This window comes from Rosa chinensis, chromosome 2 (genome assembly GCF_002994745.2).
Source record: "Rosa chinensis cultivar Old Blush chromosome 2, RchiOBHm-V2, whole genome shotgun sequence".
NCBI lineage: Eukaryota > Viridiplantae > Streptophyta > Magnoliopsida > Rosales > Rosaceae > Rosa > Rosa chinensis.
This window is the reverse complement of record NC_037089.1, coordinates 80,448,454-80,471,755: the sequence shown is the minus strand read 5'-3', so window position 1 is coordinate 80,471,755 and position 23,302 is coordinate 80,448,454. Positions and strand designations below refer to the sequence as shown.

The 23,302-nt window shown below is 39.5% G+C and overlaps 5 protein-coding genes across 5 annotated transcripts; 2 read left to right on the top strand and 3 right to left on the bottom strand.

The window, feature by feature from the left end:
* The first annotated feature begins 284 nt into the window (after positions 1–284).
* Positions 285–1,744, top strand: LOC112189660 (protein SPIRAL1-like 2). Its single transcript, XM_024329008.2, has 3 exons — positions 285–458; positions 910–1,280; positions 1,399–1,744. Exons 2-3 carry the CDS (start codon positions 936–938, stop codon positions 1,480–1,482), a joined length of 429 nt encoding a protein of 142 aa, XP_024184776.1. The 5' UTR covers positions 285–458; positions 910–935; the 3' UTR covers positions 1,483–1,744.
* Positions 1,745–2,741: 997 nt separating this feature from the next.
* Positions 2,742–6,218, top strand: LOC112187406 (eukaryotic translation initiation factor 3 subunit M). The gene is made up of 10 exons (XM_024326173.2): positions 2,742–2,951; positions 3,374–3,503; positions 3,919–4,057; positions 4,135–4,347; positions 4,450–4,588; positions 5,037–5,187; positions 5,294–5,403; positions 5,484–5,581; positions 5,685–5,754; positions 5,860–6,218. Exons 1-10 carry the CDS (start codon positions 2,859–2,861, stop codon positions 5,944–5,946), a joined length of 1,230 nt encoding a protein of 409 aa, XP_024181941.1. The 5' UTR covers positions 2,742–2,858; the 3' UTR covers positions 5,947–6,218.
* Positions 6,219–6,385: 167 nt separating this feature from the next.
* LOC112187405 (receptor-like protein kinase FERONIA) lies at positions 6,386–10,016 on the bottom strand. Its single transcript, XM_040514671.1, has one exon. It carries the CDS (start codon positions 9,789–9,791, stop codon positions 7,296–7,298), a length of 2,496 nt encoding a protein of 831 aa, XP_040370605.1. The 5' UTR covers positions 9,792–10,016; the 3' UTR covers positions 6,386–7,295.
* A 6,620-nt stretch (positions 10,017–16,636) lies between these two features.
* On the bottom strand, positions 16,637–20,101 carry LOC112187404 (receptor-like protein kinase FERONIA). The gene has a single exon (XM_024326171.2). The coding sequence runs from the start codon at positions 19,465–19,467 to the stop codon at positions 16,930–16,932; it is 2,538 nt and encodes an 845-aa protein (XP_024181939.1). The 5' UTR covers positions 19,468–20,101; the 3' UTR covers positions 16,637–16,929.
* Positions 20,102–20,252: 151 nt separating this feature from the next.
* Positions 20,253–23,074, bottom strand: LOC112187403 (receptor-like protein kinase FERONIA). Its single transcript, XM_024326170.2, has one exon. It carries the CDS (start codon positions 22,845–22,847, stop codon positions 20,271–20,273), a length of 2,577 nt encoding a protein of 858 aa, XP_024181938.1. The 5' UTR covers positions 22,848–23,074; the 3' UTR covers positions 20,253–20,270.
* Between the last annotated feature and the right edge of the window lie 228 nt (positions 23,075–23,302).

Sequence of the window (23,302 nt, the reverse complement as noted above, 5' to 3'; positions counted from 1 at the left end):
TTCCACGTTGCAAACTTGGATGTTTACCATTTTTACATGTGAAGTTATCGCTTAGCTTCATTAACAAGAAAGTTCCCGCGTTCTGTTGGAGAAATGTAACTTTAGTGGTTAAGAATATATAACTCATTAACTCCTCGCTCTGCGGTTGAAATCTTTTTTTCCGTGGTGTGAGTAAAAAAGTTTCCCATCACCGCCAATTATTAGTACCAAAAAAAAAAAAAAAAAAAAAACAAACAAACAACAAGTATCATGGGGCTATGGGCCCACGTGACGGACAAAGCCCAACTGCATTGGCGCTTATCTTAGCCGAACTGATTTTGCCATCTCAGAAATTGACCACGTCTACAAACCATAATTTAAATACCGAGTATACAAATTCTGAATCATTAGTTTCAGAAGAGTCTGTTTCTCCTGACAATTGGCTCCAAAAGTTTGGTCCCAGAAAAAGCAAGAACAAAGTATGCAATCTGAACAAAAATCACATCCTTTTGAGTTTCGAATTTCGACTTATTTTTCATGTTAAATCTGTTGTTTCTTTCTCAAGGAAAATTAGGGATCTTATTAGTCCCTATAAATGTAATGCTTGTACTTCTGTAATCTAATATTTTGATCTGTCTTCCTCTGGATTCTTGATTATGACTCCTTTTTCAATACCTGTTTATCATTCAATGTTCTGCTGGTAACAATTATTGATTACCTATGGAATACTGCAATTATTTTCCATGTGATTTGTTGCCAGACCTTGTTTATGAAGAAAATTGGACCAGCAATTAATGGTTTCAACTTACTGTAAATTTTAAATTCTCTTTGAGTCTTTCTTGTGATCCCTCCGACAAGTTCTTGATGAAATTTCAATCATATACGAAATCTTCATTACGTTCTCATTGATGAAATGACATATTTGTTTAGGATTTCTTGCTGAACATAACCAAACAATGGGCCGCGGAGTCAGCTGTGGTGGTGGACAAAGTTCATTGGGATACTTGTTTGGAGGTGGAGCAGAGCCTGTTCGAAACAACACTCGTTCTCTGAATAGGACTTCTTCTGCTAGCTCGATACCAATTGAAATGCAACCTCCAGCAGGCATTCCCACAAAAAGGGATGCAGTTGATAAGCAAATCCCAGCTGCAAGCAATCCCACAAACACAATACCGTCTCCGAAAAAGACTAGTGCTCCTGCTACAAATCCAATTGACAAGAATGTTCCAGCAGGCATTCAGAGCAATCCCACAAATAATTACTTGCGTTTGGATGGCCAGAACTGTGGCAACTTCATCACGGTATATAATCTTAGTCAAGTGTTTTTCCTTAGTTTGGTTTGGTATCAACATTTTTAATCATCTTGTTTCATGAATGTTAGTACTTTTGAATGAAAATTGGATCTTTATGTTAATGCAGGATCGACCATCTAGGAAGGTTCATTCAGCCCCGGGAGGTGGATCGTCCCTCGGATACTTGTTTGGCGGTAGTGATGGGAAATGATTCTTGCTTCTGAATAATGCATCAGCACTCAGCAGCTGAGTTTTAGAGCGGATAATGTGTAACATTATATATCCCAGAAAAATCGAAGTTTATAGTTTTATACAATGAAACTGTGAACTAAATCTTAATGACAAATACATGATGTAAGTGTACGTGTACAATGGGATTCTTGTGTTTGGACATATTTGCTTCACCCTGGTCCCTGGATTTTCATTACTTAAAGCAACTGCAAAATGCACTAGTTCTGTAGTTCTTCTTTGTCTTTCGGTCTTAATGAATCATAACGCACCAACTCGATGATAGCTCATTCAGTTTGCTACCAGTACTGGTTTTGTTGATTGAAACTTCATCGTGATTCAAGTGATGCATTATATATGAACACATCTGGATATCTAGAATTGTGAATATTTATTGTTGAGTCCGGCCAGTATGGTCACTATGGTGGATTAGGAGCAAACATAAAAAATTGAGCTGTGTTGATAAAATGACAACCAAATCTTGTAGTATATGAAGTATTCTACAAATTCCGAGTATTTAATGGAAGCAAAGTTCAAAAATGTATTTAACATTTTGTTAGGTTTAACCGTGCTAATTGCATGCACTCTAAATATGATTATATGAACTAGTTGTACTTTAAAACGACTGCATTGCACTATTGTACAATCGCAGAGCAAATGAGATCGTCTTTTCTTGTTGATCAAGATCAACAAAGAAATGTCCAACAGGGAAACACAATTTTGTAGTAAAATAAAAATTGTATTTGACCACTGAGTGAATCGAAGTCCGAAAGTTTGTTAGCGTAGATTTAACTTACAATAGTAATGCTATTGTCAGTATAATGATTCACGGTTATGATATGTTAAGTAGTTTTTATTTCCTGAATATTTAGGTAACGGAAAGTGTAATGAATTAACGATCAAGTTTTTATAACAATGTAGGACGACTAGCAAGGATTGAACATTTCACTTTTTCAGCACCTAAAAACTGAAATGGTCATGAATAGCACCGATAGATTTGATTCAGTTTTCGTCAATTTGGGTAGCAATGAGTCATTCAATACCACCATTTTCTGATTCTTGATAAGATTGAAATCAAGGTGGCCAGTTCCGGCCAAAAAATTTCAAACCGAACGAACCCAGACCACCGTTCTAGGCTAGAACTAGCAATGAGCACATCATGGGCCTAATTGAAAGTTAAATAATATGGGCCGAAGATTAGAAAAGTAAAGCCCTAAACCACAGAATATGATTCCCCGTAAAATTATAGACGATAACAGCCGTCAATAAACGACTCTCTTGAGGTAGCGTTATCTAGGGTTTTGAAGCTGCTGCGAAAGAAAGAGAAAAACCCAATCGCAGCTGCAGAGAGCTTCAACAATGACGACGATAGTCCCGACCTCCGAGGAAGATCCAGCTCTCGCCGTCGTCCGATACGCCTCCGAGCAAGCCTGGGCCGACGCCGGCGCTGAGGTACCTCCTCCTTTCTTTCCTCCTTCAAAAGCCCTCTCTGTCTTTCAAATTTCATGGATTTCATCTTCTTCGTTAAATCCTGACCTGAAAAAACGTTGAAAAGAAGTAGAATTGTATACGCATCGATTAAAAAGAGCAATCTTAGCAGATGTAGTGAGTATTGATTGATATGATTGTGTGGTAAGAATCTTAGAGACAGTGAAATAGCTGCAAAGAATTCGAGGGATTCGTAATAGGCATTCCTTTGTTTCGTGGTGAAAGTATGGTTTAAGCTAGATTTTTTTTTTTTTTAGAACAAAAGAAGAAAACAAATGAACCAATTTGGACTTTTTACAGCAGTATGCATGTCACTCATGTGCCTGATAGAAGAATGTAAATTCCGATTGGAGTCGGTTATTTATCTATGTCGTAATTATCTGCAGGTTGCGGACGAGCATGTTAAAAGACTCTGTGACGAAGCCATACAATGTGTGAAAAATGCCAGGTGGTTCGATTTGGTGTCACTTATGCTAACTTCAGCTGATGTGATACTATCAAAGGTCTCAGACAAAGGTACTGTAAGCTATTGTTTTTCTAATGCCCTTTTAGCAGTTGGAGGCTCAGTGTTGCATGACTGCATGAGACAATGACATATCTACTATTTAGCTAGTGATGTGAACTGCATGCGGTTGATGGTCTGGAGTTTTTATTTCTACCCTTGTTGCATCAATATAGTAATAATCCTTGCTTCAAGCTTAGCCACTGTTTTTTGGTTAGTGACCTAGCCCTTATGGTTACAAAGATTGCTAATGTCTTTACAACAGTGGGAATTGTAATAGGATTGGACCATATGATCACTACTGATCACCTCCTGCAACCTTAACAATAAGGAAATGATAGTTGAACGGTGACAAGCGTTTTGTTTTTATCGTCAATATTCATCTATCTTTGGTTTAACATACAAGAATTCATGTTGTTTTGTTTGCAGATCTTGAGTGCATCTTCACTGTTATCTGCAATGTTGTTACAAATTCTGAAAGTCTAGATGAAATACGTCAGATGGCAGAACTTATATCTGGAAAGGTTACACAGCAACCAAGTGACAAACCTGCATCACGCTTAAAGATGTAATACACCATTGTGATTGTGACATTTGCGTATATGATTTTGAATGTACTTCTGATGTTTATCATTTTTATTACAGTTTGTTCAATCTCTACAACCTACTGGAGGACCCATATAGTCGGTTTGCTGTTTACTTGAGCGCTCTAAATTTGGCCATCAATGGAAAGGTCACTGAGCATGTCCTCCCTTCATTCAAACAGATAGATAGTTTCTTGAAAGAGTGGAATATTGGGGTCTCAGACCAGAGGCAGCTATTTCTTACCATATCTAATGTTTTAAAAGAACATAAAAGGTATCCTATGCATATCCCTTTTCTATGAAGTTTTATGTTTATGTAAACGCCTTTTCTAAATTAGTTATAAAATATTTGATTATTTCTTTATTGTATTTTCAGCTTGGCAAAGGAGTCTTTCAAGTTCCTAACTAAATACTTGGCAACATTTTCTGGCGAAGATGCACATGTTTTGAGCCAAGCCAAGGATGAGGCTGTTCGCACAATTGTGGAATTTGTGAAGACACCAGACATGTTTCAGGTATTGTAATGTCTTGTGGAATTGCTAAGATGTTGCATGGCACTTTCTTAGTCCTATTTCTACTTTGTGCATGTTCATCCGAGTTACTTGTATTTTTTTTCTTTTGTTTTTTTGTTTCAATATATTCCAATTTTATGAGGTAGACTCAGGTTACCTCATATTAGTTATATAATGTCATCTGCAGTTACATATAAGTCTTTGTTTAGATTTTAGACATTGGTCATAAGCAAGAGTAAGTGCTGGCTTAAGGTAGCCCTTTCAAACCTCTAGATAATTGGTACATGGTTCAGATGTTCAGCATCTTTCTAGTAGGATTGTCTTTTGCGGTAGTTTTTCTGGTTTTTATTGGACCTTAGTCCAGTTTCTTATTTTTCTTTCTTTGGGAAAGAAATTCCACATGGCTTGGTTGTTCAGAAAATTAATTTTTGTGTGCATCGTTACATTGCAGTGTGATTTGCTAGATATGCCTGCTGTAGTGCAGTTGGAGAAGGATGCTAAACATGCATTGGCATATCAGCTTTTGAAGGTATTTTTGACCCAGAGGCTGGATGCATACTTGGAGTTTCAGGCAGCAAATTCTTCTCTGCTACAAAGCTACGGTAAAATTTTAGTTCCACATCATTTATAAATCTGGGCTATGGCTGTGTTCTTCAACAGTAGATGTATTCTAATTGCTTACAGAGGGTGTTTGTTGACATTTTGCAGGTCTGGTCCATGAAGATTGTATTACTAAGATGAGGTTGATTTCATTGATGGATCTTGGCTCTGACGAATCGGGGCAAATTCCTTATAGTCTCATCAGAGATACACTTCAGGTTGGTTTGGATTACCTTTTCTGGTCCTGCTGGGTTTCCTTTCTCATCTTGTTAATAATATTTATGCACTCTTCTGACAGATTACTGATGATGAAGTGGAACCATGGGTGGTTAAGGCTATAACAGCCAAGTTATTGGACTGTAAGATGGACCAGATGAATGAAGTTGTAATTGTAACGTAAGTTTGTGTTTCTTGTAATAAATGTATGTTTTACTGGTTCATTGTTTTTGGCATATCTGAGTTCGCATTTGAGTAATCTGTTTTAATGCTCGGTATGCAGCCGCTCTACTCAGCGTGTGTTTGGCAAGGAGCAATGGCATACCCTTAAGACAAAGCTAGCATCTTGGAGGGTAAATAGCCTGCCTTCAGTGCTTAATCTTTTAGTTGTCATTTTGCAGTCTTTTGTTGAAATTTGTTCTACTGTGTATCAATCAGTGACAAAATTCTCATTTCAGGGCAATATTGCACATGTGATCAGCACTGTTCAAGCTCACAGGCCCGCTGAAGATGGTGCCCAGGCAGCTCAAGGCTTGGTTCGTTAGGATGCTCCTTTTTTCTTCTCTTTTCCCTTTATTAGTTAGTTTGGACCATATGATGTGACAATCCAAATGTCTTGGAATTTTTGACGGATAGTGTTTTGTTATATCTATAAATCTGTTATCACTCTACACTTTTCTAATGGTGAATGACTGCTGGGCTTATAGACCGAAGCGTGGACAACACTAGGATGTCCTTTGCAGAGAATATTGATGAGTCTGCAAACACATCTGGTATCGAAAAGTGAAATCAACTCTTTTGTTCATTATTCATGCAACTGAGCTAAGCTGTCATTCTGTCTCAGTTTACTTCATAATTTTGTTCATTTATGATGAGGAGCGGATTGATGCAGGAGGATCATATGCAATGCAATTTTTTTTTTATTTGACAGAAAACACAATGCAATTTTTCTTATTTACAATCATTTACAAAATTTGACTGAACAATAAAGACTGAAACTGAAAATGATTCATGGGAGTTGGGAGTTGGGACTATGTTAGATCGAGTTGATCTTCTCTCGTGTAACTAAAAAAATATAGTTCAATGTCCCTTATCATCAATTTCCTTGTAATAAGCTTTTCAGAAAATACTTATTATGACGGCCCATCTGAAATTCGGAGTTGATAAGAACTGCTTGGAACTCGAACCCGAAGCCAACCTGGTTGGCTCCCAAATTGCTCAGTTTAAAACCCCAAATCTCGATTGACTTAATACTCCAATTCCCAATTCCCATCAAAACGCCACCGCATGGTCCGCATGGAAGCCCCAAGTCCTACCCAGATACAGTTTATGGTAACATGGGTGATCTCTAGGAATTCGAAGTCTCTAGCTTTGTTCTGTATCACTTCAGAGATGTGCAGGTTATACTCCTTGTATTCTTTTTCACTTCCAAAAGCAGAAGTTAATGTTTTTTTTGCTCGTTTTAGAATAGGAATTGAGATTTCGGGCGATTTACTACATCTTTTGCAAGTGATGTTAATTTAGTATCATGCAATGTTCTTCGGGTTCTGGTTCTTATGCTTCCCATAATGTTCATTTTGATATTTATACTGAAATTTTGTGCAATTACAAAGGCATTACCATTTTATCCTTTCTATATGATTATTTGAGTGCTCATATCATCAGACATTTCTGTTTCACTTGACTGGAAATAGTCGCTTCTGAAATTCTATACATTGGTGATACTTGTGGGAATTTTGCAAAGGATGATAATTTAGAATGCACTGTTATCTGATTTGAATACTCACTTCAACTGATATTGCATTGCTGGGTTTACATTCATTGAAGTATTAGACGTAGCATATTTCTTACCTTACAACTGGTTGTATTCCGGAGAAAATTGTAGGTAACAGTCTCACCTCCCACTTGGGTTGTTGATCTCAGAAAAGATTGTCCCAGATATGCATATAATGGAATTGTTGTTTGCACAACTTTGCTCACTACTGTTTGTTTCAGTTTTACCAGTCCTTTCAGTGCAGTTGATGTTCCCCTCTGCGCTCGGTTGAAGGTCCAAAGCAAGCTCAAGCCCTCTTACAACATCATTCATGGATGGCCGTTCGGTCCCATCATCATGCATGCAACTGATGGCTACATCAGAGAATATATTCAAGCAGCCGGCTGCAATCTTACCTCTCAAACTTGGATCAATGATTTGATCAAGTTCTCCGTTCTGATGACAGCTCTTGGCCCACTCAGCCAGGCTGGCTTGCCTCAGCTCTTCTGTATGTATCACTGCTGGCCTTGCACATAATACTTCGCACAGAACTACACCAAATGAGTAGACGTCTGACTTCTCAGTCAGATGTTGTCGTCGGTAGTATTCTGGATCCAGATACCCGAAACTGCCTTTCACAATCGTGCTGATGTGGGTTTTGGCCATGTTTGTTGTGCCTTTGGACAGCCCAAAATCTGAAACTTTGGCCACCCAGTTGTCATCCAATAAGATGTTTGTGCTCTTCACATCTCGGTGAATGATGGTGCCCTTCACACCACTATGGAGGTACTGCAATCCTCTAGCTGCACCAATACAAATCTGAAGCCGTTGTTCCCAAAGAAGAGGTGGAGTATTAGTGTGGTAGAGATGGTCACGGAGGGTCCCTTGTGCCATGTAATCATACACTAAGATCATCTCTCCTTTATCAGTACAACATCCAATGAGTGGAACCAAATGGCGATGACGGAGTTGGGAGAGCATCTCAATTTCAGTCTCAAACTCATGGACACCTTGGGATGATTCTGGTTTCAGCCGTTTGATTGCAACTGGAGTGGCACCACCATCAATGCATCCTTTATATACATTACCAAAACCTCCACCTCCAATGATAAAAGCATCACTGAAGTTTTTGGTGGCGGCTTTGATCTCTGCCAGTGAAAAGTAGCGACACGGATATGATGACCCAGGGGTCGTCGTGAACTTCCTTATCCTGTAGTCAGGGTCCTTGACTTTCCATCTTTTCCTGAAAACAAAGTATCCGAGGACAGAGAACACAAGTATGCTGGAAACTACACCAGCAACGAGGGCAAGCACAGGAAACGATTTACCATGCGGTGTCATTGTTGGGTCTGGGTTGGTTTTGAGATCACCTTTTGGGTAAATTAGCTTGAAGATTTCGAGTCCATTCAACATTGCATCCTTGTATTCGGTTGACCCATCTACTCGTGATGCTTGCAATGCAATAGAGAGATTAACTTTTTTCTGGCTTCCAGGGCCCAACATGAGCAAGGTGTAGTCTCTGAGTGTTGGTATCCCATTTCCACCACTCCATAGAATTACGTCTGCTCCTTGTTCAGCAGTTTGATTGGCTAAGTAAATTACAAATGTCCTCTCTCCGCTCTTGGTAACGTCAGACTCAAACTCACAAAAATGCAATCTAACCAGGTAGGAGAAGCTAGAGTCTACAGGAAATGACCAAGTGAGATTGTAACTCTTGTTGATAGTGTTGTTCATCCACAGGGACCGACCTGTATTGTAAACTTCTTTTGGAGCAGAGTACTCTGGAGTTTCGACAAAATTGAGCTCAACTGTATTGTTCTGTGCTAGCACGCTGTATTTTTTACTAAAACCATCCAAATACATGTCGTCGGCAGCGTCCCATTTCCGGTACATTCCGGTGTCTTCAGTAGTGTTGATTGGCTTTCCGCCTATGTTGATTCGGTACACCATGTCCAGAGCTATTCTGCTTTCGAATGAATAAGGGCTATCACTGCCGATGGAAAGAACTGAAGTGGTGTAAATTTTGGACGGCATAGACACGATTTCAATCCCATTGATGAAAGCGTATGCATCTTTGCTGGGACTGAATGTGATGTTCAAACTATGTTGTGTCTCTATGTTGACGCAGAATTCTCTCATGAGCGGCATCTCCCTGTAAGCATCGTCGGCAGTGATGTAAGCTCTGAAGTCTTTGAGGAGGATGTAGCCGCGGATGGAGTGGCTAGCTGTGACAGAGAAGAGGGAGTTGGAGATGTGGAAGTCTGGGTATGAAGCCGGGTTGAAATGCAAGCGGATGAACTTTTTCCCGGGAGAAAGAGGAATTCTGTAAGTGAATTCCGAGTAAGAAAGGCGGGCAGTGGTGTAAGGGACTTGGCTGGCGGATTGTGATAACGACGGAGGTGCTTTTCTGAATTGGGATGTGGCGTTACTGTCACCATCTTGTTTGGGGGAAAATGTTGAGTTGATGTCTCCACTCCAAATCCTGGGGTCATAGCTATTCGAGTGTTGCCCCAAATTGCCACAGTCGAGGGTGATATCATCCGGCGGAGTGTATATAGGTGGCGACTGACCGGCCTCTAGGAGAGTGAGGATGTGGAGAAACAAGGAGAGGTAGAGAGAAATGAGAATCGGTTCCATGGTAATAAACTAATAACTGTGTTTTTGTTGTTGCTTAATTGGGAGTTGGACGATTTTCATGATATACAGCAACTGAAACATAGGTAGGTGAAGGTTCTCTGATTGAAATTTCTGGAGGAGAAGGGGGGCATGATCATTGAATCTAACGGGTAGTGGACTTGACGATTCGACTTTTTTTGCAATTGGAAAAGGTCTTATATCACATTTGAAGACTCTCTGTTAAGAGTAGGATTTCTTTCGAATATAATCGTTTATCTTTAATTTAAAATATTTAGTTGTTTTATTTTAATTGATAAAATGAAGTCTTGATAAATGATAATGTAAATTATATAAACATGGTCAATTGTTTGGGCCAAAATAGAATAAAATCGTTCATTTTGAATACATAGTAGAAAAATAATTATTTTAAGTAGACTAATCAACAAGTCTATTATGTCAATGCATCACATTATTTTGTTCACAAGACATGTACTGATTCGAGACTATATTATCATTTATCTTTAATTTAAAATATTTAGTTGTTTTATTTTATTTGACAAAATAAAGTCTTGATAAATAATAATGTAAATTATATAAACACGGTCAATTATTTGGGCCAAAATAGAATAAAATCGTTCATTTTGAATACATAGCAGAAAAATTGACTAATCAACAAGTCTATTATGTGGATGCATCACATTAATTCCGTTCACAAGACATGTACTGATTTGAGACTATATAATCATTTACCTTTAATTTAAGGGTTTTTGTCTATTTACACAATTTTTAGAGATTTTTTCCCACTTACCCCATTAAGTTTTTTTAACTCTCTCTTACCCAAAACACTCTAAGAAGATCTTTCTTAATACCCCATTAAGATTTTTTTTTTGTTTTTTATATTTTTTTTAATACCATTTTATCCTCACCCTTTTGTTACTTAGAGAGAGAAAAACAAATGAAAGAGAGAGAAACTATAGGAGACTTCGCCGGAGCCCCGTCACAGGTTGCCGGCAGCGGGAATCCGGCCAACTTTCGCCGGATTCCGGTCACCGGCCGCCGCTCACCGGACTTTTACGAAAACCTCATCGGAAAGGTTTATTGCCCCAATAGAGGGGCAATAAAGGTCTATTTCCCCAAATAGACGTCTATTGCCCCCCAGTAGATGTCTATCAGCCATGTATTGCCCTCCAATAGACGTCTATTGCCCTTCAATAGGACTTTCAGTTGCTAGAATGAGAACTAATCTCCCTAAATTTAGACAGATAAAACTTTGATTAAAGACAAAAAAAAGATTATATCAATTCAAAACGTCTATTGCCCCCCAATAGACATTCAAATTTTTTTTTCCCGTCTGCAACATTACTTAAAAAAAAAAAAAAATCTGATTTGGGCACCCAGAAATAACTCTTGGCACCAAATCGCAGGAAACCCAGAAATCAGCGTTGCACATATCTGGAAATCTCACTCCAGAGTCGAGCTTGACGAGGCCGGTTGATGTCGCTTTTGGGAAGCGCACAATTTAACCCTGAAATGTCGTTAGTAATATAAGTAAGTAGGGATCGTTCTATCCGGGGATTGAGGGTACACCTGTCATTGTCAAACAATTAAACAATTAAAATTAAAACAAAGTATAATATTCACAAGTATAAACATTATTTACGAAAAAGGGGGGATTTTGTTTTTGGTTTTTTTTTTCGAAAATAAAACTAAGTTAACAAAATAATTAAAATGCAAAAACATAAAAATACAAATGGAGTGAGAGAACAAAGATCAAAACCACATCCATATGCAAGAAATCCAATTACAATTCCTATAGTTGATTTTAAATGTCATGAGAGAGGAGTTGATCATGTGAAACATTCGAAAGCAAATGATTTCCCATATTTTACTTTTCAATGCTAATTAACCTAAGCGAAAGCACCTAGATTAATCCTATCAAACATGCAATCAAGCCCTAGAAAGCTAGTCAATCATGACATGTTCAACGCATTAGACATAGAGAAAGGCTATCAACTCAAGTGTACAACTTAGTATGGAAAAGTCCACCTAATTGCAATCCTCTTTAATTAAATTCGGTCTTTGCACAAAACCTTTACTACTTTGATTCAAGTTTACACAAAACGAAAAGTCGATTTCATGTTCTTAAACCTAGCACCAATTATATCAAAACCCTAAGTGTTTGCAACCACATAAGATTAAAATACAAAAGTTTTCTATCATGCAAATTTAATTAAACAAACCCACATAAGCAACATAAAAATCAACATATAGAAATCACAACTTTATCTCAAAACATATAAACGGGCTTTAAACTTTGCCCTTAACATTATTTGTTAACTAGAATTCATAGTTCTACAAATCTAAACAAAGAAAACCAAAAGAAATTACAAGGAAAAAGATAGAATTACACCATGAAGGGAGTGGATGATGAAGAGCTTGAGACGTTGATCTTGAATCTTTAAAGCAAGACTTCACTATCACGGCACAAGGTGGATGATGACGGCTAGTAGGCTTCATGGCTTCTTCTTCTCTTCTTCTCTTTGCATAAAAATGCAGAAACTTAAAACTAGAGAATTGAGAGAAAAATGGAAAGGAAATGGAGAGACAAAGAAGATGAGATGGATGAAGGAATTGGTGCTATGAAATGGTGAATTGGTCTCTATTTATAGGCTTCCAAGCAACACTATTTGGCCTTTAAACAAATCATAATGGGTTAGGTTTGAGCACTTAAACACTTGGTGGATTTGTTAGGTGAGAGCACTTAAACACTTAGTGGATTTGTTAGGTGAGATCACTTTCTCTTCCTTTATTCCTTTAATTTTTATCTCCACTAAGAACTCAGTTTTAGCCTTTGACTTCTTCATATGAAATGTTCCACTATGAGTGTAGATCATTGTGGTAAAATTTCAGAATGTATTGCCATGTGGTTGGGCCGGAAATGCTGCTGGACCTCTTACAGGTCCAGTTTTCCGGTTTTGCTTCTGTAGAAAATTGGGCTGATTGTTTGAAGGCCTTCCACTCATAGTTTGCTCTGGCACTCTTCATAAGAAATGTTCCTTTGGGTGTCTAGAATGGATCTGGAAGGTTTCAGCTCATTTGAAGTTCATTTGGTCAGGAGGCCGCTCCTTCTTCTTTGCTTGGCTTGGTTTCTCCTAGCCGGAGTAGGAATATGTGTAAAATTGATCTTTTAGTACATTTCCATTTTTCTCCATCATTTCCAGGTAATTATGGACCTAACGCTCATTTCACCTTCATCTACTCCAATGTACCTAAAAATAGAAATTGAATTAAAAATCGATTCAGTTAAGGAATTAACTAAGCAAAATGTGAGGAATTAACTATTAAAATATCACATTAAAATGCTCCTATCACCGGTGGTAGAGAATAAGTCGGACTTTGAGTCGCACTGGAATCTTCAGTGTTGATTCTATAAAGCACGTCTTCGGATCTGGCTACAATTCTTTCACCTGCTGAAACGAATGGAGCTTGCTGGAATTAGATTAAGAGCAGCATGAGATCATCGTGGTGATAAGCCGGAGATTCAAGAGGTCTGGCTTGTTGGTGCGGGGAACGAATGACGGGAGGAAGCTGGCCGGTTGACATCAACTCCGACGAGGAGAGAGAGAGAGAGTGTGTGTGTGTGTGACATGCTGGGGGAGAGAAAAGATGACGCGGGCGGAAGTAACCCTAGGTTTACAAGCAATAAACCTAAAACAAAGATTCTGGAGTCCACCAAAGATAAAAGAGAAAACTCTCAATTTTGATTGATAATATGATAAAAGATAGTTCTGCAACCGTTTAAGGTTGCTTATATATGGGAAAAGAAACCCTAGGGCGACTAACAATGAAACCCTAAAGCCCACGGATTAAAACAAAACAAATCCAAAATAAACTAGAAAACCTAAAATAAAAAGAATGTAAAACTAACATAAAAATATTAAATCACGAATCGGATAATTAAGACGATACATTTTGGCTTAAATCTGATAGGGCTCACTAAAGTGAGTCTTGAAGATCTCGTCGTTCCCATTCTGGAAAGGTATCATGCTTTTCAAACGGACATTCTGGCCAAAAGTTAGTCAAATCTGATTCAAAATCAAAACCTGACTTTTCGCACGAGAAACCCGAAAAGTCCAAAACCAAATCTTCTTGAATATTCCAGCGGCTAGTAACCTGATTACGCGTGAGTTACCTATTTTCCAATCATTCTTCTTGATTCTACACCGCTTCTTTACTTTTATGGTTTTTTCGGCTAAACTGGGTCCATTCTTGTCCTACATCATTCTCCTCCACTATGAAAGAACTCGCCCTTGAGTTCCTCTTGAATAAAGGACAAGAATAGGTAGACAAAAGACCTGAGAAAAAATTAGACAATTGGACATGTGGATTATTGGCTGGATCTTCTGTATATTCTGATGACACAATCATGAACCCAACACCATAGATGAGTCTGTTATAGGCAACCTTAGTAGATTCTTCACAGCTCTCAAGGTTGTACTCTTGCATAACATCTGGCTCTGAATGATTTATTTTAGGCTTCAAGACTTCATCAGTACAAATAACCATGTCTTCATGAGCAATTTCATCTTTAACCTCTTCTTGGTCTTCATCCATGAATTCTTGTGGAGGTTCTTCCATTAGAAATTCTTCTGGCTTTTCTTCAATTAAACTATTAATCTCAACCGGCAAAGAAAACTTGGACTCTAACTTCTTCTAGAAAACCTTAGAAGGATAATTCTTGATGTTCTTCATTCCAGGCTTGATTTTAATTTTGTATGACTCCCACCTAAATAAATATGTGTTGTCTTTACAATAACCACCTTTGACGCTTTCATGCCATGGTCTTCCAAAAAGCACATTAGTGTCGTCCATGTCAATCAGATGACAAGTAATCTCTTCTTTATAAAATTTTCCCATAGAGACAGGAACTTTACAAACCTCTGTTACTTCTGCATATTCATCCTCTCCAAATGGAATCTAGTATGGATCACTCAGCTTCACTGTCGGTAATTGAAAATAATCCACAACTTTGTTTGCTACAAAGTTCTCTCGTAGACCACTGTCAATTATTACAGAGTATACCTTGTCTTTGATGACACATGTAGTTCGGAAGTCGTCGTAATCCGGCGTTGTGAATATCCAATGTTCCATGTTTCTTCTTTTTTTTTTTTTTTGGATTGATGAGGTTGTCCTAGGGCTAATCCCATGGCATATTCCTCTTGAACGAAACTTTTTTTGATAGATACTCTACGACCAGCGTCGTTGAGGTTGGTGGTAGTGAACTTCTCCCTTGAATCGTCGTCTGCTAAGGAGCGGGCGATACCCGCTTTGATACCAAATGATGCAGGCGGAAGTAACCCTAGGTTTACAAGCAATAAACCTAAAACAAAGATTATGGAGTCCACCAGAGATAAAAGAGAAAACTCTCAATTTTGATTGATAATATGATAAAAGATAGTTCTGCAGCCGTTTAAGGTTGCTTATATATGGGAAAAGAAACCCTAGGGCGACTAAGAATGTTTCAAAGCCCACGGATTAAAACAAAACAAATCCAAAATAAACTAGAAAACCTAAAATAAAAAGAATGTAAAACTAACATAAAAATATTAAATAACGAATCGGATAATTAAGACGATACATTTTGGCTTAAATCTGATAGGGCTCACTAAATTGAGTCTTGAAGATCTCGTCGTTCCCATTCTGGAAAGGTATCATGCGTTTCAAACGGACATTCTGGCCAAAAGTTAGTCAAATCTGATTCAAAATCAAAACCTAACTTTTCGCACGAGAAACCTGAAAAGTCCAAAACCAAATCTTCTTGAATATTCCAGCGGCTAGTAACCTGATTACGCGTGAGTTACCTATTTTCCAATCACTCTTCTTGATTCTACACCGCTTCTTTACTTTTATAGTTTTTCGGCTAAACTGGGTCCATTCTTGTCCTACATTAGAAGAGTGGCATAAAATGTAGTTTATTAATTATATTAAGGGAAAAATTGTTATTTTGCTTAAAATGGGGGTAACTGGAAATAAAAATTTGTTGTTAGGCTAAATGTGTTAAGTTTGGTCAATTTTAGTACTTTGGGTCAAGGATCCTTAATTTAAAATATTTAATTGTTTTATTTTAATTGGTAAAATGAAGTCTTGATAAATGATAATGTAAATTATATAAACACGGTCGATTATTTGGATCAAAATAGAATAAAATCGTTGATTTTGAATATCCGGGCAAAAATTCAGGTTGGTTTACTTGGCACCCAAATCCAGCGCGAAAATAGTAGCGTTAATGGTGTTGTTTCCTCGCTGGTTAGGCGCGAAAATTGAAATAGAGTAAAAATGTCGTTCTCTCGTATTCGCAGAGCCACATTACCAAAATAACCCTCCCTAAGATGCTCATCCTTGGCCAAATCAAAACCCCCAATTCACAGCATCACATCGAAACGGCACCGTTTCCCACTCCGACGTTTGCTCGCCGAGACGAGAGTTAACAGAAATTGGCAAATGGGTAATCTGGGAGGAGTACTTTTGTGCTCTCAGGAACTCAAAGTTTGTAGCTTTTCTGGGTATCATCACTTCTGGGATATGCAGGTCAATCCATGTAATTTCGATTTGAATTCAAATTTTGGAAAAGCAGAAAATTATTCCTCTTTGCTTTTGTTATAATTTGAATTGGAATTGGAATTGGGAAGATTTGGTCGTTGGTTGGGAACTTCCGATTTTCGGCGATCACAGGTGTGTTAGTTTAGACCACTCTCTTTATTATGAATTATAGATGGGAGGTTGTACCAGTAATAATGACTCATTATTTCCCATTTGGACTTTTGAATGAAATTTGTAGGAAATTTTTGACATGAAAAGAGTCTTTGTCATTACAAATGTATTATCATTCTTTGCTTTCCAAATGATGACTTTCTTTTATCATGAGCAACTCTTCTGTTGCATTCAGCAGTAATAAGCTTCGTAAACTATATAGTACATTGATGAAAAGTAATGCTAGGACTACCATAGGGATATAGAATGAAGTGTAATGTGCTGGGACTGCAAGTAATTTTGCATTCTATTGTTTTTCCTAGCAAATCCAGTTGAAATACTTAATGTGATAATACTTACCCGGTATGATTCTGTCCAGATTGCTCTCATTGCTTTGAATTGATGCTCATCATCTCCCAATTGGGTTGTTAATCTCAGAGAAGATTGTCGCAGATATGCATTTAATGGAATCGTTGGTGGCACAACTTTTCTCACTGCTGCTTGTTTCAGTTTCGACATTTCTTTCAATGCAGTTGATATTCCCTTCTGCACTCTGCTGAAGCTGCAAGGCAAGCTCAAGCCCCCTAACAACATCAGTCATGGACGGCCGTTCTGTTCCATTATCATGCATACAACTGATAGCTACCTCAGTAAACTTATTCAGGCACTCGGCTGTGATGTTACCTCTCAAAATTGGATCGATGATTTGATCAAGTTCCCCATTCTGATGACAGCTCTTGGCCCACTCAGCCAGGTTTGCTTGCCTAATTTCCTCCGTATGTATCACAGCAGGCCTCGCACACAATACTTCACACAACACTACACCGAATGAGTAGACGTCTGATTGAGGAGTCAGATGTTGTGTTCGGAAATATTCTGGGTCCAGATACCCGAAACTGCCTTTCACCAGAGTGCTGATGTGGGTTTTGGACATGTGATTCGTGCCTTTCGACAGCCCAAAATCTGAAACCTTGGCCACCCAGTTTTCATCCAATAAGATGTTAGTGCTCTTCACGTCACGGTGGATGATGGTGCCCATGGCACCACTATGAAGGTACTGCAACCCTTGTGCTGCGCCAATACAAATCTGTAGCCGTTCTTTCCAAGGAAGAGGTGGGTTCTCAGTGTTGTAGAGATGGTCCCTGAGTGTCCCACGTGCCATGTAATCATACACTAAGATCATCTCACCTTTACCATTACGATATCCAATCAAAGACACCAAATGGCGATGACAGATTTGGGTGAGCAATTCAATTTCTGTTTTAAACTCATGGGCACCCTGTGATGAATCCGGTTTTAGCCTCTTGATTGCAACAAGGGTTGCCTGGCCATCAATCCGTCCTTTGTAGACATTGCCAAATCCTCCAACTCCAATAATAGAAGTAGCATTGAAGTTTTCAGTGGCGACTTTGATCTCTGGCAGTGAAAAATGACGACAATTAGTCGGTAAAGATGACTTATAGACCTTCATTGACTTCTTCGTCCTGTGGCTGGATCTTGAGTCCTTAGCTTTCCATCCTCGCCTGAAGACCAAGAATCCGATCACCGAGAACACAATTATGCTGGAAATGACACCAGCAACAATGGCAACCGTAGGAGTTGACTCACTCGACTTTTTTGGTCTTTTCAATTGCAGTGAATCAGGATTGCGTCGGGCGTCATATGAGACATTTGAGTCAAGTAGTTTAAAGATTTCAAGCCCATTCAGGATTGCCTCATTATATGAGCTCTTCTCATCTGCTGCAAGAGTGAGAGAGAGATCTACGTTCTTTTCATTTTCAGGGCCAGACATGTACACTACGTAGTCTCTGTAAACTGGAATCCCATTTCCACCACTCCATTGGATTATGTCTGCTCCTTCTTCAACTGTCTGGCTGTTTATATTGATTTGAAACTTTCTGTCCCCGGACTGGGTAAAACTTGGTTCAAGCTCACAGAAATGCAGCCTCACAAGGTAATGGAATGAAGAATCTACGGGAAATCTCCAGGTGAGATTGTAGCTCTTGTTGATGTATTTCTCCATCCCTAGGGACCGGCCTGTAAGGTAAACATATTCTGGTGCCGAGTACTCAGGAATTTTAACAAATTTGAGCTGGATTGTATCGTTGTATGGTAGCTCGCTGATTGTTTTGCTTAAACTATCCAAGTACACGTCATCGGAAATATTCCACCAGCGGTACACGTCATCGGAACGGTACATGTATTCATAGGATGAGGGGTATTGAAAGGATAAGGTTGGGCCTCCACCAGCGATGTCTAGTCGGTAGAGCGTCTGCAGAGCAGTGCTGTTTTCGATGCGATGAAGTTGGCTGTCTCCGACGTACCGAAACCCCTCGCTTTTGGCTGCAGAGTAGTAAAGACTGGTTGGCATCGACACGATTTCAATACCGTTGATAAATGCGTAGGCATCTTTGCTTGGACTGAATGTGATGTTGAAAGTCTTTAGACTCTGTTCTTCGTCAACGTTCAAACAGAATTCTCTGTATAACCTACTCTCCCCAGAAGCATCAGCAGTGGCAGAAGCATTGAAATTGTCAAGAAGGGTAAAGTCACCGGCTTTGACGGAGAAGAGAGCTTTGGAGCGGCTGAAGTTGGTGTAGGATGCTGGGTAGAAGTACAACCGTATGAACTTTTGGCCGGCCGTGAGATTGAAACTGTAAGTAAACTCCGAGTGAGAAAGCCGCGCTGTGTAGTATGGCACGTCATCACTATAGTAATAGGAGTAATCGGAGGTCGAAGTATTGACTTGGGTGGTGCTGCCAATGGGCGAGAATTTCGAATTGATATCTCCACTCCAATCTCTATAAGGGTCAAAAGTCCCATTAGTGCCACAAGCAATGGTGATATTTTCCACCGGAGTGTACGTAGATGCCAAATCTCCGGCCACCAACAGGGTGACAACATACACAAACAGGAAAAGGTAAAGCAGAGTGAGAATTGGTTTCATCGTAAATACCAAGAAAAAAGAGGGTTAGGGTTTAGGATTTCGGAGGAAAGGTACTTCTGGATATGTATGGCATGTTGAACAAATAATTGCAGGCCAAAGTTTGCTCAGCAGCTCAAGGCCTCAAGTCCTCTAAATTAAAGATGCACCCATCCGTCAACAAAATGACTTCGACCTGTAGTGCTTATTTTCTTTTGGAGTAGGGGATGGGATTGACAAATTGATTAATGGGTAACAGCCAATTAGAAAAGTCTCTCCGCCTCTGACCGTTGATCGAAACATGGCTCGAAGACGGGGTAAGGGAACCTCGTTAGGAAGTTCCCATTTTCCTTTGCACTGGTATGTAGCTTGGACCACACTTTTAAGTCTTTATCTTAATTTAAATTGCTGATGGGTGGTTGTTCAAGCATTTTTCGCCATTATTTCGAATTTGAATCACCTCTGTCTCTACCTCACTATAGCATCAACAAACAAACGGAATATGTGTACGAACAAGACATCCAGCAATAGGAACAAAGATGTTTGTGATTCTTGGCTCTTCAAATGATGAATGCCTTGTATTTCAGAAATTCTTGTGCTGTATCGCAGTAAAAAAATCCACCTGAAAGTTCTACTACATTGGTGATAAGTAAATGGTCCGGGTACTACAAGGATTAAGATATCTCTAATATGATTTGAAAGTCATTGCAATCAAGTTTACATTCAATTGGGTTTTACTACAGATTGAGTTGAAGATGCAACATATTTTCCCAACACTGATATCATAATTCTATTCAGATTCATCTCATTGTTCAAAAAGATGCTCATCATCTCCCACTTGGATGGTTGATCTCAGAGAAGATTGTCCCAGATATACATGTAATGGAATCTTTGGTCGCACAACTTGGTTCTCCACTACTTGTTTCAGTTTCTACCTTCCTTTCAATGGAGTTGATATCACTCTCTTGGCTATGATGAATCTGCAACGCAAGCTCAAGCCCCCTAAGAACATCATCCATTGACGGCCTCTCAACACCATTTTCATGCACACAGCTCATTGCAATATCAACAAATTTATTCAAGCTCTCGGTTGCAATGTTACCCGTTAAGCTTGGGTCGATGATTCGATCAAGTTCCCCCTTGTGATGACAGCTTTTGGCCCACTCAGATAAGTTCATTTGCCTCATCTCCTCTGTATTTATCACAGCTGGCTTTGCACATAGTACCTCAAACAAAACCACACCAAATGAGTACACATCGGACTTCTCAGTTAATCTTTGTCGTCGGTAGTATTCTGGGTCTAGATATCCGAAACTGCCCTTCACTACCGTGCTTATGTGGGTCTTGGACATGTTGGGGTTCCCCATTTTTGACAACCCAAAATCTGAAACCTTGGCCACCCATTTCTCATCCAATAAGATGTTTGTGCTCTTCACGTCACGGTGAATGATGGTTCCCTTGGCACCTCCATGAAGGTACTGCAGCCCTTGAGCCGTGCCAATACAAATCTGAAGCCGTTGTTCCCAAGAAAGAGTGGAGTTATTGGTGTGGTAGAGATGATCACGGAGGGATCCACGGGCCATGTAATCATATACCAAGATCATCTCACCTTTATCAGTACAGTATCCAATAAGTGAAACCAAATGGCGATGACGAAGTTGGGAGAGCAACTCAATTTCTGTCTTGAACTCATGGGCACCCTGGGATGACTCAGGTTTCAGTCGTTTAATTGCAACGAGAGTGGCTCCACTATCGATGCATCCTTTGTACACATTGCCGAATCCTCCAACACCAATAATGAAAGTATGGTTGAAGTTCTTGGTGGCGGCTTTGATCTCTGCCAGTGAAAAGTAGCGACACAAATATGACGGTGAAGATGAGCTGGGGGTCATTGTTAACTTCATTGTCCTGTGGCTGGAGCCGGAGTCCTTGACTTTCCATCTTTGCCTGAAAATCAAGAATCCAAGGGCAGAAAATACTACTGTGCTAGAAACTACACCAGCAACGATGGCAAGCGCAGAACTTGAACTCTTTGAAGTTCTTGGGCTTAGCGGTGTCAGCTTCGGGTTGGTGCTGCTTCCGGCTTGAGGGCCTTTTGAGTCGATCAATTTCAGGATTTCGAGCCCATTCAACATTGCATTCTTGTATTTAATCATCCAATCCATTTGGAATGCTTGCAGTGTGATAGAAAGACTTACATTCTTCTGCCTTACTGGGTTAGACAAGACCACCACGTAGTCTCTGTATACTGGTATCCCATTTCCACCACTCCATTCGACTATGTCTGCTGTATCCGCGGCTTGATTCCCTATGTAAATTAGAAAAGTCCGCTCTCCTATCTTGGTAATTTCGGGCTCAAGCTCACAGAAATGTAGCCTAACCAGGTGGGGACGGTTAGAATCTACAGGAAATTCCCAGGTGAGATTGTAGCTCTTGTTGTTTGTCTTGTTGGAGTCAATTGACCGGCCTGTTTGATAAACTTCTTTTGGCGCACTGTATTCAGGTATTTTGGCAAACTTGAGTTGAATGCTTGGGTTGGACGGTGAAACGGTTAGACTTCTACTTAATTCATCCAAGTAGGTCACATCATCACCATTCCAATTGCGGTACATTCCAGTGTCTTGACTGGATGAGACTGAGCTGCCACCGATGTTGATTCGGTAAACCATCTCCATAGCAGTGTTCTCCTGAATAGGAAATCTGTCTCCCCCGCCTATATAATGAGCCGCATTGCTCTGAGCTGCAGTGTAGTAAAGATAGGTCGGCATGGACACAATTTCGATTCCATTGATAAAGGCATATGCCTGCTTGGCTTTGCTTGGAGTGAATGTAATGCTCAGAATCTGATCTCCATCATAAATGTTCAAACAGAACTCTCTGTATATCGTCTCCACCCCAGCAGCATCCACAGTGGCTGAAGCATTGAAATCTTGGAGAAGGGTATAATCACCTGCTTCAACGGAAAACAGGGCTTTGGAGCGGTCAAAGTCAGCATATGATGCATGGTAGAAATACAAGCGTATGAACTTCTGGCCCGTAGTTAACGAAAATCTGTAGGTGAATGTTGAGTGAGAAACCCTCGCGGTGGTGTACGGCACTCTGCCTGTGAAGGACGATGATGGTGCTTTTCTGACTTGGGATGTATTGTTACCAACTTGGTCTTGTTCAAAGGGGCAAAATTCTGAGTTGATATCTCCGCTCCAAGTTCGGTTATCAAACTTATTGATTTGGGTGCCGGAATTGCCACAGGCAATGGTGATATCTTCAACCGGAGTGTAGATATGTTGAGAATTACCAGCCACGAATTGGGCGACGATGTGCAGAAACAAGGAAAGGTAGAGAGGACCAAGAACTGGTTTCATGGAATTTACTGTACAAAGGTATTTGTTGGTTAGGTTCTTCATGCTAAAAATCTGTGTATGGTTGGGTTTCTCTGATTCCACTGATTGTAATTCTTGAGTCGAAAGTGGGGCATGATCATCAAAGACTTGCTAGACTATGAAAGCAATGGGGTTGACGAATCTGTCCTCCCTTACTTTATGCGTGTTGATCGAGCTTGCTAGACTATTCTCTGCAAATTGATGTTTTTCGTGTGAGGTCTGCAAATTGAGCAAATTCTCTACACATACTGGAGCCGATGACTTGTAAAGTCTTTCATTTAGAAAACGACCAGAGTCATTATCAAACATAAATGGTAGGAAGGCCGCGAATCACCGGACACGAGTAGGGTGACAATATGAAGAAGGAAAGAAAGGTAAAGAGGAGTGGGAGTGATAGTTGGTTTGTTGGTAACAGTTTACAGGCACGTTATTGCATACTTGTTGATTGGAAGACTTGCAAGTCACAATTGGATAGCCAA

What these genes read in the sequence shown, in the direction of transcription:
- LOC112189660 (XM_024329008.2), top strand. Translation starts at nt 936, where the DNA reads ATGGGCCGCGGAGTCAGCTGTGGTGGTGGACAAAGTTCATTGGGATAC. An exon ending in ACTGTGGCAACTTCATCACG is followed by an intron (nt 1,281 to 1,398) that starts GTATATAATCTT and finishes ATGTTAATGCAG; the next exon opens with GATCGACCATCTAGGAAGGT.
- LOC112187406 (XM_024326173.2), top strand. Translation starts at nt 2,859, where the DNA reads ATGACGACGATAGTCCCGACCTCCGAGGAAGATCCAGCTCTCGCCGTC. An exon ending in CCTGCATCACGCTTAAAGAT is followed by an intron (nt 4,058 to 4,134) that starts GTAATACACCAT and finishes TTTTTATTACAG; the next exon opens with TTTGTTCAATCTCTACAACC. An exon ending in TCATCAGAGATACACTTCAG is followed by an intron (nt 5,404 to 5,483) that starts GTTGGTTTGGAT and finishes CTCTTCTGACAG; the next exon opens with ATTACTGATGATGAAGTGGA.
- LOC112187405 (XM_040514671.1), bottom strand. Translation starts at nt 9,791, where the DNA reads ATGGAACCGATTCTCATTTCTCTCTACCTCTCCTTGTTTCTCCACATC.
- LOC112187404 (XM_024326171.2), bottom strand. Translation starts at nt 19,467, where the DNA reads ATGAAACCAATTCTCACTCTGCTTTACCTTTTCCTGTTTGTGTATGTT.
- LOC112187403 (XM_024326170.2), bottom strand. Translation starts at nt 22,847, where the DNA reads ATGAAGAACCTAACCAACAAATACCTTTGTACAGTAAATTCCATGAAA.